The sequence below is a fragment of the Mobula hypostoma genome, chromosome 24 (genome assembly GCF_963921235.1).
Source record: "Mobula hypostoma chromosome 24, sMobHyp1.1, whole genome shotgun sequence".
In the NCBI taxonomy this organism is placed as follows: domain Eukaryota; kingdom Metazoa; phylum Chordata; class Chondrichthyes; order Myliobatiformes; family Myliobatidae; genus Mobula; species Mobula hypostoma.
The window spans coordinates 44,435,831-44,455,382 of record NC_086120.1 but is presented as its reverse complement, the minus strand read 5'-3'; the positions used below and the strand labels follow the sequence as shown (position 1 = coordinate 44,455,382).

General features: G+C 38.1%; 1 protein-coding gene across 4 annotated transcripts in view; it reads right to left on the bottom strand.

The window, feature by feature from the left end:
* The window catches only part of dot1l (DOT1-like histone H3K79 methyltransferase), a 97,129-nt gene that overhangs the window by 54,934 nt on the left and 22,643 nt on the right, over positions 1–19,552 (bottom strand). For 3 of the 4 annotated variants that reach the window (XM_063032116.1, XM_063032115.1, XM_063032117.1), the window contains exons 2-8: positions 15,663–15,706; positions 14,689–14,763; positions 11,704–11,767; positions 6,006–6,234; positions 5,179–5,273; positions 4,677–4,739; positions 2,588–2,643 (exon numbers count right to left, since the gene is read on the bottom strand). In XM_063032116.1, coding sequence (XP_062888186.1) covers positions 2,588–2,643; positions 4,677–4,739; positions 5,179–5,273; positions 6,006–6,234; positions 11,704–11,767; positions 14,689–14,763; positions 15,663–15,706 — 626 coding nt within the window. Of the gene's footprint in view, positions 1–2,587; positions 2,644–4,676; positions 4,740–5,178; positions 5,274–6,005; positions 6,235–11,703; positions 11,768–14,688; positions 14,764–15,662; positions 15,707–19,552 lie in introns of those variants that run through there. The other variant, XM_063032118.1, reaches the window with a different exon arrangement.

Here is a 19,552-nt window from a genome sequence, read left to right as displayed (position 1 = left end):
TGTTTTGAGTTTAAACAAGAATCTTAAATGATGTCTAAACATCAAGAGGAAGTGAAGAGTAAAGGCAGAAATTTCCAACTACCAGGCCGTTCACACTACTGATGGGCCAAAAGTGTTATAAGGTTAGGGTACAGAAGAAATATAAAGCATTTCCTGTCATCAGTGAATGATTATATCCATTGATCTGTTAGTGCTGGTGCAATTTTAAAGATTAAAAAGCTGAAAATTGAAGAGGCAAATAGTCTTTCACGAAAATCATTAAAACAAGGACTACAATCCTCAAAGTAAAATCACTACATTTAAAAATTGAATAAAAAAAGACTAGAGAAAGAGCAAGCTAGGCCAAACAGATGCTAACAATAAAATAATTACATTTGAAAGGAAAACTAAACAAAACACATAATCACAAGCTGCATGTCAACTAAGTGTATTAAGCTTTAACTAATGAAAACTTCCAAGTAATAAACTGTTTTTAGAATTTGTGCGGCTATACTAACTTCTCCTTAAAGTATGATAAAATATTGTGAAAAAATAGCAAGGGAATTATAAAATTGTAGTTTCAAAAAGGAAACACAGGGAAACAAATCATAATTAACACACTTCAAGTGGTCTTTAAAATAAAATCACTCAGATGTGAGCAATACCAGCCAGGATGCCACAAATTCCCCCATAGACAACACCCAGCAGCAAGGGATGGCACAAATTTGCCATCCACCATTCTCTACGTATGGAGTGGAAGGTCAACTTGAAGCACTACTAACATTTAGATCAACTACATGGATGGCTGTATCACTTCAATGAGTAGTCAACAGGTATAAAATGGATAATGACAGCTGAGTTCCTAACCTTACATACATCATGAACCAACCAAAACCTGGAAGTCCTCAGACCGCTGCTGTTTACGATGTATGTCAATGATTTGGACTATGGCATTAATGAATTTGTGGCTAAATTTGCGGATGATACAAAGTGTGGAGGAGCGGGTAGTGTTGAGGAAACAGAGGGCCTCCAGAGAGACTTGGATAATTTAGGGGAATGGGCAAAGAAGTAATGAATGAAATAGAATGTTGGAAAGTGTATGGTCATGCACTTTGATAGAATATAAGAGCAGGGATATGATGTTGAGGCTCTATAAGGCACTCATGAGACCACACTTGGAGTATTGTGTGCAGTTTTGGGCTCCTTATTTTAGAAAGTATATACTGACTTCTCGTGTGGCTTAGCCTCTAAGCTCCGCGGAACTGTTTCTACTGACAGGAGAAAGGGCAAAGGCGCCTTAAAACCAGTGCTTCGGGTAGATGGAGCTCATCAGCCTGGGAAGGCAGTCCTTCAAAGAGAGGGAAAACTCTGATTTCAAACCTCCGTTGCCTTGCAACCATACCCACTCATGGGAAAGGCTTTGGGAGTAAACCCTGAGGACAAATTCAGAGCTGGAGTCCCTAAGGCAGTCCGACATTGCCTTCAACCTTGTTCTGGCAACTTCTGCGACGACACTGGTGCCAAGCTGTATCAGCCCTTGCCCTTCTCTTGGACAACATCAGTGTCGTGGAGAGGGGAGACTTGCTGCATGGGCAACTGCCAGTCTTCCATACAATCTTGCCCAGGCCTGCACCCTGGAGAGGAAACTCCAGCGTCCCCTCACAACAGACGCTGCTCTACCAACACAAACTGAAGCAACACTTTCCAGGCGCAGATCCATGGTCTTGCGAGACTAACGGATGCCACCAAACTGACATTGGAGAGGATTCAGAGAACTTTCATGAGAATGATTCCAGGAATGAAAGGGTTACCGTGTGAGGAACGTCTGGCAGCTCTTGGCCTGTATTCCCTGGAGTTCAGGAGAATGAGGGGGGATCTCACAGAAACATTCCGAATGTTAAAAGACCAGAACAGATTAGATATGGCAAAGTTATTTCCCATGGTAGGGGATTCTAGGACAAGAGGGCACAACTTCAGGATTGAAGAATGTCTATTTAGAACAGAGATGAGGAGAAATTACTTTAGTCAGAGGGTGGCAAGTCTCTGGAATTTGTTGCCATGAGCGGATGTGGAGGCCAAGTCATTGGGTGTATTTATGGCAGAAATAGATAGGTTCTTGATTAGCCAGGGCATCAAAGGATATGGGGTGAAAGCAGGGGAGTGGAGATGACTGGAAGAATTGGATTAGCCCATGATTGAGTGGAGGAGCAGACTCGATAGGCTGAATGGCCTACTTCTGCTCCTATATCTTATGGTCTTATGGTTTTCACTTCCTGATTTATGACAAACTCTCAGGGGATTAGATTCAAAATCAAATTCTCTTTACTCCAATTTCTGGGTCATCATAATTAGGGCTTTTTTTTTATTCATTTCCAGGAATACCTTTTTGTGATAGTGTGAAAAATGTTACCCATGATTTGTTGAAATTGTGCAGAATTTCTTTGAATGCAAATGAGCAATTTATGAGCAAAGTTGTTTGAAATAGTGCTAGCTTTCCCTGTGAAGCTGTGATTCATGTTTACAAAGATAAATGCACAAACCACAACAGCAATAATAAATCTAAATAAATTACAAATTGAGATGTATATATTGCTATTGGATCAGTCACCTTGTGCTGGCAATTTTTTCTTTCCATTCTTCAGAAAGGAAATCACCCCTCTCCAGCTGAAAGAAACAAAAGACTGCTAAAATAACAAAATAACATTTTCCTATACATTCAGAAAAATACATAACCTAAATTTTACCAAGAATTTCACATTTAAAAAATCCTTTAGCAATGGATTTAGAAAATATTGTTTCCTCATATGGCTTTTCAATAGCATCTTGGTTTATTTTACTTCCACCTGAAAATTCAAAAAATTTAATGTTACAACGGAAGTACTAGGATATTATACTGACCCTTGCACAGAAGTCCTTTTCTTTCCCCTCAAACCCCTCGACAAAGAAATCTGAATTTCACCAAACAATAGTGGGGTCAAGTTTACAGTTCTTACATTGTAAAACCGCCCACTTTTACAATGGTCACAATAACTTATGAATCTGGAAAAGTTATAATCCATTCTTGCAAGTGAAGAAAGCATTGTCAATCTATATTTTAGACATAAAATTGCCAGTAAAATTATATTCAATGAAATAATATAATAAAAAATACGTAAAATGAAAGTAAATTTGATACGTCTTTGGTCTGTCACCAAAGACTCCAGCAAATTCCTACAGCTGTACCATGGAGATCATTCTAATTAGTGGCATTGCTGCCCGATATGGAGGGCCCACTGCACAGGATCGAAACAAGCTGCAGAGAGGTACAAGCTCAGCCAGCTCCGTCGTTGGCACTAACCTCCCCACTATCGAGGTGATCTTTAAAAGGTGATGCCTCAAAAAGGCAGGATCCCTCATTGCAGGTGGATGCCATTTTCTGGTATATTACACAAAGCATCATTGTATTTGTTTAGCTGAGAATAAACTAAAGAACGCGAGGGAGGTCTCCTGATAACTTTCCAGCATTTCTCAGAAGATTCCAAAATAAAAATTATTAACTTCTTACTCACACACTATGTTGTCTGCTTTTGCATACATAACTGCATCTCAAAACAATCTAGTTAAAAGCCAGTGATATTCTCTTAGCAAACCAATATGAAAAGTTATCACAGCAGTTTGGAGGTAAACTGGAAAGAGGAATTGGCAAAATTAAGACTGTCAAAAATATGGCACATATTGAGAAATGGAAAGGTCTTAGATTTGGAAATTGCTTGAAAACAGCAACTCAAAATTTGGCTGCAATACCCAACAGCAGTAATCCACATTATTAATGGAACAGGTTTAAGCTAAATAGACTCTATGCTTCTCTCTACAGCTGCACCAATGATGAACCAATGAGACAAGTGTATACAAGAGGTCCAAAAAGAGCAACAGAATATGTTGGAAGATGGACAGAACTGAACATATCTGTTAAGGCAAGACAAAAAACTCTGGCAGACCAAGGGATTCAAATTTAATGGAAGACTAGCAATGAATGCAAGTGCCCAAGAGTGCAAAATGCATGTGACAAGTTTGTAATGGTGGAGGATAGCAAACTAACAAGGATACAATCCCAGAAGCCGAACAAACAAGAGGTCAGGAAGCAACAGAAAGGGAATCAATTGCAAAAACAAAGTACAATAAATGGGAAGAATGTCAAGAAGATGACGAGACAGCAGAAAGGGCACTGCCAAAATTGAGGGGCAACCAAGGACTCAATTTCCCACACACACACACATTTAAAAATGATAACCCAAATCCTGCATAGCTCTCTTGTCGTAAGTTCACCCAAAAGGACAAAGCTGAGAAACTAAAGCAATTAAACACAGGCCAGAATAATAAAACAATAAGATGCTTAAATGTCAGAATACAAGGAAAGCCAAATCACTAAGGTTTTAGGTACATGACTAACAGAGGGACCTCTTGATTCATTGTAAATGAAAGATTAAGCATGAATCAGATAAAATGGGAGAGACAACAAATAACAATACTTAGATACAATGGAAATCTACTTTGGTAAATTTATAATGCAAGGCGCTTATACTGGTAAAAATATGACTGCATATCTTTAACCAATTTCAGCATGCAGGTTAAAAATTCTAATTACAGGAAAACACTTTCATTGAACTTGAATTGATTTTTATAGGTTGGGATTGAAGCTTAGCATAAAACACACTTACAGTGTACTCTCCATATTTCTTTCCATACCACCGCATCCATTTCCTGAATTCTATATCCATTGCCTATGTAAGAGAGAAAAACAATACCATGAATAATGTATTATAGCACACAGGAGTTAGCCAATTAACTCAAGACGGCTTCACCATTTAGAGCAGACCTGATCAGAATATTTTTTTCATTCAAGGAATTTGAGTTAATTACTGATCCCCAACTTGAGAAGGTCGTGGTCAGATGGCTTCTAAACTGCAGAAGGGAAGAGGAGGTGGTCCCGTATTTTGACCCAGCAACATAAAATACTGGCAACATATTAAACTGCACATACCCGCCTTCTCTTCCCAAATACCATAAAACCTTTGGTCCACAAAAATCTCATCACTCCCAGATTTAAATTAACAAATGGCCTGGCATTAGCTACCATTTGTAGGAATTCCAAATGTCTAACCCACTTTGATTATACAAGTGCCCCCACTTTGAAAAGAACCACCTTTGTTTTGCATTTACCTCAGCATATTTTGCAGGTATCTCTGCCTTTTCAACACCATAGTAATGCTTGCACTGTGTAGCTGCAGCAACTTGCAACACGACTTGACCCACTCCTTCAAGTGAAAGAAATCAGTCAGCATTAAACAAATAAAACCACACAAAAATCCAATTATCCAAAGCACTGTGAGCAGATTTAGGCCCCATATTTCATAAAGGATGGGCTGGCATTGAGAGGGTCCAGAGGTGGTTTTCAAGACTAATCCTGGGAACGAAAGGATTGTCATATGAGGAGCATTTCATGGCTCTAGGCTCGTATTCACTGTAGATTAGAAGAATGAGAAAGAATCTCACTGAAACCTACCAAATATTGAAACGCCTAGAGTGGACAGGGGGTGGATGTTTCCATTAGTGGCAGAGTCTAGGACCAGAGGGCACAGCCTCAGAATACACAGATGTCCCTTTAGAACTGAGATGAGAAGGAATTTCTTTAGACATATAATGGTGAATCTCTAAATCATTGCTTATGCATGGCTGAGAAGGCCAAGTCATTCTGTATACTTGAAGTAGAGGTTGATGGTTTCTAGGTTCATACAGGCATCAACAGCTACGGGGAGAAGGACCGGGGGGGGGGGGGGGAGAATAAATCAGTCATGATCAAATGGCAGAGCAATGGCCTAATTCTGCTTTTATGTCTTATGGTCTGACTAAGTGTTATACAGTCATGAAATAATTCAGAAATTTTATTTTTTCTCCCTATATAATCTCTCTGTTGACTTGGGTAAGTGATGCAATCAGTTTAATGCAAGCCTTCTGCATTTCCCCATCATTATTTTGACAATTCTTACCACTTCCTAAATCAACAAATGTATCATCTTCAGTCATCTTGATCTCGTCAATCATTTGAGCAACTAAATCAAATGATGTTTCCCCATAAACTTCTGGAGAAAAGGGTTCATAATTGTTCAATTTCTCTGGATCAGTCACTGAGTGGTTGTAGACCTGTTGCAGAATATGTCGTAGCAGGCCATTGCAAGGGCGAGTATTCAGTTTCATAGGCTGTGTTGTTCCTTTCCACTATTAAGTAGAAGATACACTATTGTTAGAAGCATTACATTTCTGTACCTGTGCAGGTATAGTGCGCACAGTTTATCTTAAACACAACCAGTTTACACGTTGCTTCATTTAAACTTCTATACAACACAAAATAGTATTTAAACAAATAACAATAAATACAATGCATTCAGAATTATATCCAAAATAATTCAATTAATCTCCTATTACTCCTGCAAACCAACAACTACTTGTATTTATGTGTGTTGCTAGAATAACAAAAAGACTAGGTGAAGCCCTCCCCACTGTTGAGCACATCCACATCGAGAACTGTCGCAGGAAAGTAGCATCCATCAAAGACCCCCACCATCCAAGCCATGCTCTCTTCTCCTTAGTGCCATTGGAGAGGAGGTACAGGAGCCTTGAGACTCACACTAGGTTCAAGAACAGTTATTACCCACTCAACCATCAGGCTATTGAACCAGAGGGGATAACTTCACTCACCCTCACAATGAACAGTTCCCACAGCAATGGACTTACTTGCAGAGACTGTGTTCATCTTATGTACTTGATATTTATTGCTGATTTATTATGTTTCTTTGTATATACTGCAAATGCCCACAAGAAAACAACTCTCAAGGTTGTATATGGTGACATATGTATTTTGATAATAAATTTACTTTGAAGTCACAAGTTGCTTCAAATGAGCACTATTAGATGAAATATACCTTGGTCAATGAAGTCACAAGTTGCTTCACATGAGCACTATTAGATGAAATATACCTTGGTCAAAGAATTAGATTTTCAAAAGCAGCTTAAAACAAAAAGTGGAAAGAAAGGCAAAGCACCTCAAAGCTTGGAGAGAATTATATACAGTACATATAAAAAGTATTCACCACCACCCCCTTGGAAGTTTTCATATTTTATTGTTTTACAGCATTGTATCACAATGGATTTAATTTGGCTCTTTTGATACCGATCAACAGAAGACTCTTTTGTGTCAAAGTGAAAACAGATCTCTAAAGTAATTACAAACATAAAACACAAAATAATTGATTGCATAAGTATTCACCCTCCTTTAATATGACATGCCAAATCATCACTGATGCAGCCATCTGGTTTTAGAATTCACATTATCAGTTAAATTGAGAACTGTTTTTGGAAACCTGAGTGCAGTCAAGGGGTTTTAAATGACTGTAGTAAAAACGCTCATGTATCTGGAAGGTCCAACTGCTGGTGAGTCAGTATCCTGGCAAAAACTACACCACAAGACAAAAGAACACTCAAGCAACTCCGCAAAAAGTTTATTGAAAAGCACAACTCTGGAGATAGATAACAAAAAATTTCGAAGAATATCCCTTGGAGTACAGTTATGTCAATCAAGAAATGGAAAGAATATGGCACAGCTGTAAATCTGTGTAAACCATCCTCAAAAACTGAGTGACCAAGCAAGAAAAGGATTAGTGAGGGAGGCCACCAAGAGACCTATGACAACTCCGGAGGAGATAAGCTTCAGTGGCTGAGATGGGAGGGACTGTGCATACAGCAATTGTTGCCTAGATGCTTCACCAGTTGCAACTTTACGGGAGAGTGGCAAAGAGAAAGTCACTGTTGAAAAAAAAAAGTTGTGAAGTCTTGGCTAGAGTTTGCCAAAAGGCATGTGGGAGACTCTGAAGTCAACTGGAAGGAGAGTCTATGGTCTGCGGAAACCAAAATTGAGCTTTATGCCTGTCAGACTAAAGACTATGCTTGACATAAGCCAAATACCGCACATCATCAAAAACACACAATCCTAACTGTGAAGCATCATGCTGTGGGGATGCTTCACTGCAGCAGGCCCTGGAAGGATTCTAGAGGTAGAGGGCAAAATGAATGCAGCAAAATACAGGGAAATCCTGGAGGAAAACCTGCTGCAGTCTGCAAGAGAACTGCAACTTGGGAGATTTGTTTTCCAGCAAGTCACTAACCCCAAGCATAAAGCCAACACTACACAGGAATGGCTTAAAACAACAAAATTAATGCCCTGGAGTGGCCAGGTCAGAGTCCAGACTTCAGCCCAATTGAGAATTTGTGGCTGGACTTGAAAAGGATGGTTCATTCTCGATCCCCATGCAGTCTCACAGAGCTTGAGCAGTTTTGTAAAGAAGAATGGGGAAATATTGCAGTGTCCAGATGTGCAAAGCTGATAGAGACCTATCCACACAGACTCAAGGCTGTAATTGCTGCCAGAGATACACCTGCTAAATACTGACTTGAAGGGGTGAATACTTATGCAGTCAATTATTTTGTGTTTTATATTTGTAATTAATTTAGATCACTTTGTAGAGATTCATTTTCACTTTGACATGAAAGAATCTCTTCTGTTGATCAGTGTCAAAAAAGTCAAATTAAGTCCATTGTGATTCAATGTTGTAAAACAATGAAACATGAAAACTTCCCGGGGCGAATACTTTTTATAGGTACTGTATTAGGATCTCATTTAGTGTTTGCCTATGGCAAATTGATTAAAATTCACTAGTGGAGAAAAATATGTCTTTTCAAGTTATAGAAGCCACTGAAATAAGGAAGTGTGTTCATAGATGGATTTCCAAATTAGCATGAAGATTATAAATAGAGGTACTACTTAACGAGGAACCAAAGAATATTAGTGACTATCGGGATAAGTGAACAAAATAGTCTAAGTTTGAGAAAGAACATGCTAAAGATAACTTCAAGTTTTTGCTCTCCAAAAAGGCAAGAAACCAAAACAGCCATTAAGTTCCCACTAATTAAACATTTTGTAACAACTTTCAATGAGTTTTAATCTGAAATAATACCCATGCAGAGCAATCTCTCCATTTCTAATCAATCCCAAACAAGAAAGCTTTTTTAGGAAGTAATCGAAGTACAAAATGAATCAGGAAGGGCACTATGTTGCTGCCAAGATCTGGAAAAGCACTTACCTCTACGGTTCCAACATTTGATAACCCACCCCATAGGAGATCCTCACTAAATGCATCCAAGTAAACAGCCAAACACATTTCCTTCTCATTGCTACCATCAAAGTGGTGGCATAGGAGCCTGAAGGCACACACTCAATGTTTCAAGAACAGCTTCTTCTCCTCCACAATGGACAAGAACCCTTGAATACTACCTCAATTATAACTGCAGGCAGAGCTTAGTCATGATGGAGCTAAACGGCGACTCCTTTGTTTGCAACTTTGGAATCAGCTCTTTTTCCATCTTTAATATCTCTATTTTTCACTTTTAGGGTTCTTTTGAAGACCCTGACCTGGAGTTACATGCTGACTTCAGTTCTTTGTGGGAATGGGACCCGCTCTCAGGGTTTCACCACTGGTCATTATTTGAAATTCCAAGGACATGGCCTAAAAGATTAGTTCGCCTTTGGAGGTCCGAGATCTCATGGCTCTGGAGATGGGCAGATCGAAGGTTGGTGTCCTGGCAGGAGATCAATGTGTCATGGGAGTCAGAAGATCTATGGTTGTGTGCCTAGAGACCTCTTTGGGCACAGAGTTCAGAAAAAGCGACGCAACAGACTTTTAACATTGTAAACCAGCGAGTTGTTTGTTATGTCTCCCCTCTCACTGTGAAACTGAGGCACCTCTTTCTCCCTTATTAGGGAGAGAGAGCGAGCCTGTGGTATGTCAAATACCAGTGAACAAGTAGTCTTTGGGGTACTGCAAGTCTGTGTCTTTGCTGTTGCTTTGCTGCATGCTTGAGTGCTCAGTGGTGGGTGCCAATGCTCTTTTTTTGCTAGTGGGGGAGGGGAGCCGGGGGGGGGGCTTTGGGGTTCTGTCATTCATTCTTTGGTGGCACTCCTCTGCTTTTGTGGATGGTTGCAAAGAAAAAGCTTTTCAGGATGTATATTGTATACATTTCTCAGACAATAAATGTAGCTTTGAAACCTTTGGATATTTTTTCTTTTCTTGTTCTCTTTGCACTATTTACACAATTTTTTATATATTTCTTATTATAATGCAGAGCTTTTGCATTTGTACCGCTGCTGCAAAACAACAAATTTCATGATATTTGCCAGCAATATTAAATCAAATTCTGATTCTTACATTTCGATACTTATTAATGATTTCCTTCAGAATCTGCCTTTCCTTCTCTCAACCTTTCCAAATTAAAAAAAAGTACAATCAAAAACAAAACTAAACCCCACTCAGTCCACAATACAGACACATCCAGATCAAGTCACACTCCACATCTACAACCTGGATCGTATTCTTTGTTAGAATTGAGATACATGCATATTGTAACAAACAGATCTAAAAAAGTCAGAAGTGAAGCAATAGAGTAATTAGGCAGCAAAACCAAAATCAAAGATTCAAGATTGTTTAATGTCATTTCCAGTACACAAATATAAAGGAGAACGAAACAATTGTTACTCCAGATCCAATGCAGCATATAAAAAAAGAAATCAAACACAAAAATCAATAAATATAAATGTAAACATGAGGGGTGATTGATAAGTTTGTGGCCTAAGGTAGAAGGAGTCAATTTTAGAAAACCTAGCACATTTATTTTTCAATCAATACACATCAAAGTTGCTGGTGAACGCAGCAGGCCAGGCAGCATCTCTAGGAAGAGGTACAGTCGACGTTTCAGGCCAAGACCCTTCATCAGGACCATTTATTTTTCCTACATTTACACACTTAGTCCAGCAGTCGGTCATTTACATACTTAGTCCAGAGGTCGTGGAGCATACGGATACCTTCTTTGTAGGAGTCAGCATCTTGGACCTCCAGAAAGTGGTCCACAGCAGGAGTGATTGATAAGTTCGTGGCCTAAGGTAGAAGGAGATGAGTTATTAACTTCAAACTTTCTGCATTTTCACTCAAAGAGTTGAAATGCACGTGCATGTAACGAGAGCTGCATAACTCATCTCCTTCTACTTTCGGCCACTAACTTATCAATCACCCTGCTGTGGACCACCTGGAGGTCCAAGATGCTCTTGTTACATGCACGTGCAGTTCAACCCTGAGTAATAATGCAGGAAGTTTGAAGATAATCTCCTTCTACCTTAGGCCACGAATTTATCAATCACCCCTGCTGTGGACCACTTCTACAAAGAAGGGATTCGTAGGCTCCACGACCGCTGGACTAAGTGTGTACATGTAGGAGGGGACTATGTTGAAAAATAAATGTGCTAGGTTTTCTAAAATTGACTCCTTCTACCTTGGGCCACAAATTTATTAATCACCCCTCGTACATAGATTGATTACATGTCCATAAAGTGATGCTACACACAGGAGTGTCTGTACATGAGGCGACTCTGAGAGGAAATGATAAAGTAGTGGTGGTTGGGGGTACGGTGGGGTGGGTTAGTGGGTGGAAGTATTGATCAGCCTTGCTGCTTGGGTAAAGTAAATGTTTTCAGGCAGATTTCAGCTCGAATGTGGAACAGACTAAATTTACTTTTTTTTTTCGAAAAATTCAGTTGTAACAGTTACCTACCGCTACAAATAAGTCGATAGTTGATGTACTTACCAACTGCTGAATGCTATCCATGGCCCGGTTATACTTCTCACATAGCTTTTGCATGCTTTCAAAGCTAGAGTACAGCAGTATAAACAATAAAAAAAACATTTAACATGAAAAGCAATGAGTATTTTGAGACACAATGCAGAACTGGCCCTTCGAGCCATAATGCACAGGAACTGCCCCCGCCTCCCCCCCGCAACTTAATCCTAGCCTAATCATGGGATAATTTACAATGACCTATTAGCCTATCAATCAGCATGCCTTTGGGCTGTGGGAGAAACCAGAGCACCCACAAGAAAACCCCCACATGGTCACAGGGAGAATGTACAAACTTCTTACAGGCAGCAGCAGGAATTCAACTCCAACACCCGAATGAAATAGTGTCATGCTAACCACTATGCTACCGATTATTACAGTAGAAATTCCTACACTATTTCTACAACATTCAGTTTTGTATAGGGAATAACTAAACTTTAATGTGCAATAATAAAATGGAATCTTAATTTAGCAGTACATAAAAAACATCACTTAAACATTCTGATTATTTGAAACTTAAAGACCTAAATTTAAGATATGAAGTTGAAACCAGACTGAGCTCATGAGAAAATAGTATCAAGTCCTATGATCAGAACCAAACCATTTTGAGATGTATTCAAATTAAGGCTCCAGTTAGTGAAATTTGTTTAAAACCAAGCAGCATATTCATGCATTTCAAATCCAGAAAGACCTCATGGGTTTCTTGAGTTGTAATCTAAGCTACGTTCTGGGCCATATATAAAGGTTACTCAGCCTACCCATGCACCTGGCTTTACTTAACACCTTCCAGTTTGTACTCCTTTCCTTCCCCCACTTTCTTATTCAAACACCTTCTCCCTTCCTTTCCAGTCCCTGATGAAGTTTCTTGGACTAAAACTTCGACTGAAACCTGAAACATCAACTGTCTATTCATTTCCATAGGTGCTGCTTGACCTGCCGGGTTCCTCCAGCATTTTGTGTGCTGTTCACTCACTCTTATCTGCTTCTATTAATGGAGTGTACAATAGAAGGAACCCAAACTAGAATTTATCTTTTTACTTGATCAACCAAGAACATAACTATTGTTTCCCATGCACTTTATAAAAATGCATGCATTTCTTTGTAAAATCCTAGTCCTATATTGTCTATGCTGAGAACAAATTTCCTGCAATCATATGTTGAGTAGGAAATTACAGCTGGAAATCAAGGAAGAAAGGAAAGATGGAATTAAACAGAGAACATCCTTTGGATTGAGTCAATCATAAACATGAGAAAATCTTCAGATGCTGGAAATCGAAAGCAACACACAAAATGCTGGAGGAATTCAGGTCAGACAGCATCTATGGAAATGAAGGAGGATTTCTGCCCTAAACGTCAAATGTCTATTCATTTCCATAGATGCTGCTTGACCTGAATTCATCCAGCAATTTGTGTGTGTTGCTTTGAATTGAAGTTTCAATTAAAAGCCAGTGAAGAAACTACTGCATTAACATCAAACCCACTGAACTTAATCATTGAAACCCACTTAACCTACAAAAATAAACTTTCAATATCCAGAATACAGAGGGGTTTTGGAGAATTTTATACAGACAGTATACAAGTCAGTTGAAGAAACAAAACCCACAATTGCCCAGACACTGACCAAATTTATAAAGTCAAAGGGAGGGTTATGTAACCAGGGAAAATTGAAACCAAGTATTGATAATGTGAGACTAATAGAAATGTGCAGACTATACAATGGATTACATACAGATATAGGAACAAAGTGATTGTGTTCCTGGACTAAACATCCAGAGAATAGGACCCCCATCCACACCACAATTTTATTGCAATGTCATATATCTAAAATTATGACCAAAAACCTGTCAAATCATGCAAAGGAGCCTTGGGTTCAATTAAATGTAATAGTGTAACAGGTAAATTAGCTGCCAGAGTTCTGGATCACTGGCGTTTAGTCAAGCATGAATACACCACCACCCATGAAATATGAATTCAAGTAATGAAAAACATCTGGAATGAAGTCTAACTGTGACAATGAAGCTTCAATGGACAGTTCCAAAATCCATCTTATTCACTAATGACCTTCAGACAAGGAAATATGACATCCTTAACATTTCTGCCTTATATGCAACTCCAACACAAATGCAGTTAAACGTTATATACCCATTCAGTTCACTGCCAATTAAGGACAGACTATAAATGCTAGCATTTCCAACAATATCCATATTCCCTTAATAAATATTTCCTCCCTAAATGCAGAAAGGTCCTCCAATAAGGAAAACCACCCAATCCCAGTGCAATCTGGCAAGAAAAACCCACTCCTAATTCAATCTCTGAACTGCATGAAATTGTTCTTAGTTTGGGAAAACAGTCCACAAATCACCTGCATCTCGCATGTCCCCCGTACCCCGAAACACAAAAATTAAGAAAATAATAAATGAATACAAAATTGGTTATGTTAATTAAAGATGTAATTCAATTCACATTATTACCACTAATTGCTCAAGACACCATTGAAATTTTCATATTAAGAGCTCGTAAGTAAACATTTCATATTAGAGAATCGTTACATAAACTTTATCAGCAACTACATAATCAAGAAACAATATATTTAGAATGTTAGATCTGTCCATTCCAAAATGGGAGTTGCAGGCTTCATTCTTTAGAATAAACAATGTCTTTTTTTGGGAAATCAAAATAAAAATTGCAGATGCAGGAAAACTGAAATAAAAACAGAAAATACTGCAAATATTCAGGAGGTCAAGCCACACCTATGGGAAGAAAAACCAGTCAACTGCTATTTTAAAAATTTTAGGATGGATGTCTGAAATTTGTTCCAACTACCTTCATTTCCAGTACTTGTAAACTAGAAATGTTTTAAAATAAGGTGCATTCCTTCAGCATCAGCACAATTCACAATAAAATGGTTAAATGTTCATTAAATTTAAAATTACAAGTCATCAATAATATCCTTACCATTTGGTATCATAGTCCACTAGCACGTAGTTTTCCATAGCAAGCTTAAGATCAGGGACCTCTTCGCAAACCCATCTGAAATAAAATAAACACAAGGTTCAGCCTTCCAATTCTGTCCGACTATTTTCATGTTTAATGACTTTCTGATTTAAGTAGTTCCAACACAATCAGAAGACCAACCCGATCTAAACAGATGTCCTCACTGAGAGAAAGAGATAAACAAAAATCACAAATAAATTCCAAACAACAAAGGATAATGCACAAAGATCAATCCTTTGATTTCCTCTGCCACCTCTCCAATATTGTCCTTTTAAGACTCCACTTGCCTTTTTCATTCAATCACAGTCAAATATAGAGATTACCATCCTTCTATTCCTATTCCCACAGAACTACAATCATATCACTGACATTATCCCACACACATGACAGGACACATACAATATCAAATGAAGCCCCTTTTTCTCTCTCCCACACACATGGACAGACCTCCAAGCCTCCATTACATTTAGTTTATGTATTGCCCATTCATAACAGCTTGAAAAGGGTAGTAATGAGCTGCCACCACCTATTAGGTGAAGATATTCACACTGCTATTGGTAGGGAGCCTTGTTGGAAGAGTGCATCTATCTGCTCAACTGGGAAAGCAGCTCAGTAAGCAATTCACCAGATAATGATACAAAATTGTTCTAACCTCAAGATAAGATATAAAATGGTGTCAAGAAGAAGCAGATTAAAAAATTTCATCAAACTGAGATTATATATCACAACCATCTGTGCCTAGGGCAGACAGAAGTACTATTTTAAATATGTGCTTATTCCATTTATGACGTATTTAGCCTGATTCTTTTAAGAATTCAGATTTATTACAATTACTAATTATTAGCAGGGACAATCGCTGAATTACAAGAGATATCTAGAAAAGAGAATTAAAATTAAGTTGTAGAAAATCACTTGAATTTAACTTCAATTCTTACCGGATGGTTTCAATAATTTCATGAGCAGCATCATGATGTTTGTCCTGGAAAAGATGCAAAATAACAATTGTAAAATCGTTAAAGAGAGAAACAATCTGGTGTACAACTAATCAAATGCGGATGCACCTTTGACAAATTAGATATAGACTTAAATATAGATACATAGATGTCCCTTAGATATAAAAATAAAAATTTAGTTGACATATATTCAGTTGACATCACTGCTTCTGGATTTGTTGGTGAGTGTGAGAAGCACAGTAAGGGAGACAATTGAGATTTTGCACTATACAAGAGAGGAGGAGCGTCCTGCCTTTAATCCTAAATGGCCCAGCTCCAATTCTAAATATACTCCATTAATCAGAGCTCCTCAAAAGGACAGGTTTTACATATCCTCTTTACTAAATAATTAAATCAGTATAAATACCTTGATTATCCCTAAACCATTTAAGATACAAGGAAATGTAAAAAAAAACTCTGCATCTCATTTAAACACTGATAAAGGGTCTCAACCCGAAATGTCAACTGCTTATTCATTTAATATAAATGCTGCCTGACTTGCTGACTTCCTCTAGTATTTTCTGTGTTACTCTGGATTTCCCCTGTGTTTATGAACATTTCTAAGCCTTAGATATTGCCATTCCTGTTCCAAACTCCCAGGCCTCCTCTGAACATGCCCTCTATTAAACCAAACGTAGAAATCTTATAATGATTAGTTTTTCATTAGCCTTGAGTATCAAGTGATGTGATATGCATATTTGGGCACCCAAGTCCTTTTCCTTCTCAGATTTAAAGTGGATGACTTCACTTTTGCACAATGAGCCAGAACCTGCTGGTAAATGCGTTTGCTCCACATGGAAATGCTAGCAAGCTCAGGCTTCGCTCGGTTTTTCTACGGCTGCACTAGCGTGTAATGACGAACTGCTGCATGTTTGTTCTTGCAGAAACATGGCTCAAGGACAACATCCCACACACCATCAATCTTCAGGCCATGCCATTCAGGCACTTGGGCTCTATTTTCTGTGACTGACATTTTACTGCTATTATAGTTGTGTATACTCGTGCTGTGTTTTGTACCTTGGCCCCAGAGGAACACTGTTTCAGTTAACTGTATACATGTACAGTTAACTGTATACATGTACAGTTAAATAACAACTGAACTTGAACTTGATTTCAGCTCAACCTTCTCCAAGTCAATAATACCAAACTTATTAGCACATTATTACAGGGCATTTGTCACACCTCCTCAGGGAGCAAGCAAAGCAATAAGTTAGTGAAACCCCCCCATCAGCTAAGGTGTGTTTCTGGTCAGGGCTTCAGTGCCAGGTTTGACTTTTCGTGGGTCTGCAAGCCATTCATCTGAACAGGGACATTAGGGTTACTCAGAAGAGACGAAAGAATAATGTATTTACATGTTCTTAATTACATGTTGGTTGTAATTTCCTTTATTCTGAAAACTTCTCTTCTGATTTTAATTCTTTTCAGGTTATTTTTAATTCATCTTTGCTTGTTAATCATTTCATTTTTCAATAGGTTTTGAATGTTTCGCTACATCACAGGAATTGAGAGGTGATGAAAAATTGACAGCTTTGAACTGGAAGACACGACTTTTCAGTCCAAAGATTGTCTCGGCCATTTGTGGAGATGCTCAGGGCTTCCCCTATTTAGAAGCCAAACTTGATTCAGCAATTTAACCTTTTCAAAATGGATCCAATGAGTGTAATGGAAATCAAAAGTGCAGAAAAAATGATAAATCTTTAAAGTAATGGAAATTTCAAGATAATTGAATTAACTAAATTGGCAATTTTAAGAATTTAGCAAAGCTACAGAGCAACAGATTGCTGGATGTTCATTTATTTTGTAGCTCCAGAATCAGTAATGTCACCAGTGCCAAGATCCAATTTCCCATAACTAACACAGATCTTAAACACATTGTAAGTATCTGCAATATAATTCAACTCATTTCATAGAGCTTAGACACAAATTCCTTCAATTTCATAGGAAACTTAGATGCCAAGAGGATAGCATCAACTTTTCACTATAGAAATTAAAAGTTTGGGGACAACAGTAAAAAGATTTGCATGAAGTTTAGAATACAGTTGATTTCAGTGAATTGGGACACATCGGAACCAGTACATTTTGGCCCAATTAAGCCGCTGCCCCAGTAAGCTGAAGTTTCATGGAAATAATTAAAGTATAAAAAGATAAACTATTAATTGAGTAACAACTTATGTATTTAAATGAAATACAAAACAAATCAGAACACGACTAATACTACTACAGTACTATAAAACTGTTAGTTCTTAATAGTTATTAACGGAGGAATTCATCCAGGGTACGCTGCTATGTTCTTAGCAAGGGTTTAAGAATTTTTTTTAAGTCAAAAGAAAAAACAAAATTATCAAAAAATCACTGCTTTTTGAATCAATCCAAACGGATATAACACAAGCACTCAGAACTGGTGCTATTTTAAAAATGTTCGCTCTAAGCACAGTGTGGAGGTTACACAAATCCACGCAACTGATGCTAGTTGGAAACCGTTCAGCAACAGTCTCCTGTCCCAATTAAACAACAGTGTGCCAAATAAACGAAGGGAATCCTGGCTATTTTCTACCCCAAATAAACAGATGCCCCAATTAACCAGAATCCACTGTAGTAATTTTCCAGAAATCAATATGGCTTAAAACATAGCTCTAGCGGCTACTCAAACTAACCAATGCCACTGCTAGTGACCAAGCACAGGGGGTTATCTGTATGATGTGCCCTGTGATCAATCCAACAATAATGTTCAGAATAGTTGAAAAAAATGCGTTTGACCCTTTATTGGTAACTAGCAAAACATACATCTTGATGAAAGTTAAGTAATTAAACCTAGCAATATTAAACATACTTTAAGCAATTTCAAATGTTATTAAGCAAAGTTAAGCTGTCAAAAGATATGACACCTGGTGGTCCCCAGCTCTGAACTGCCTAAAACAAGCAATAATACGCATCTAACACTTCGCTATACCACACCCCCACCCATATGACTAGTTACCATAATAAACATAATAAATGCACAACACAGAATACAATGCAGATAGAAAACAGATGCATGGCTCCTACAATAGCTTTTGCAGTAGTAACAACTGGCACTGTAATACGTTTCCAGAAATATTCATGAACTACCCATTAATGGAAAGCAGAGTACCCATGGTCTAGAAGCCAAATGGGAAGGCAAGGAGAGAATGAATAATCTTAAACCAGAACACACTGTTGACATCTACTTTATTGGAGTTTGGGCTTTTCCCAGATATCACACAGATCAGTTTTAACTCCAAGTTTGCATTACTGCTCTCCATCTATAATTAAAACAAGTTTTATTTCTTAAAAACAGATTTAGCAACTACAGTTGCACATTATCGTTGGTCTGTGCAGTTTGCATTCTAAGGCTACTTGAGGTTAGCACCCCTTATTATATTTATAGAACTAACACTTCAATTTTCTCTGGCAACTAACAAAATGCTTCAGATATTACTGTGCAAGAGCACTGGCACAAACATTTAATATATTAGAAGTATCCTCTGAAATGCTGTTAAAACTCAGATTACATGTTCAATGGTAAAGGTAGTCAAGTGAGGAGTTCATTAATGTCTCATTAAAGGATTATTCTGCATTGCAACTCATAATCAATCATGCAATTAAAATGTGGACAAAAGGAAAAACAGAGCAGCAAAGTGGATGGGAGAGGTATGGAGAGCTATGCTCCTGGTGAGGGTCAAAAGGACTCAGCAGATTAATCATTCGCATGGACTGTAGTGCTCCCTGACTAAATTTGCCAACAATAACATTTTTGAGAGCAGAATGCTGAGGTATAAAGAAACAGTTTCAAGTTAATAAAATGGAGAACTGAT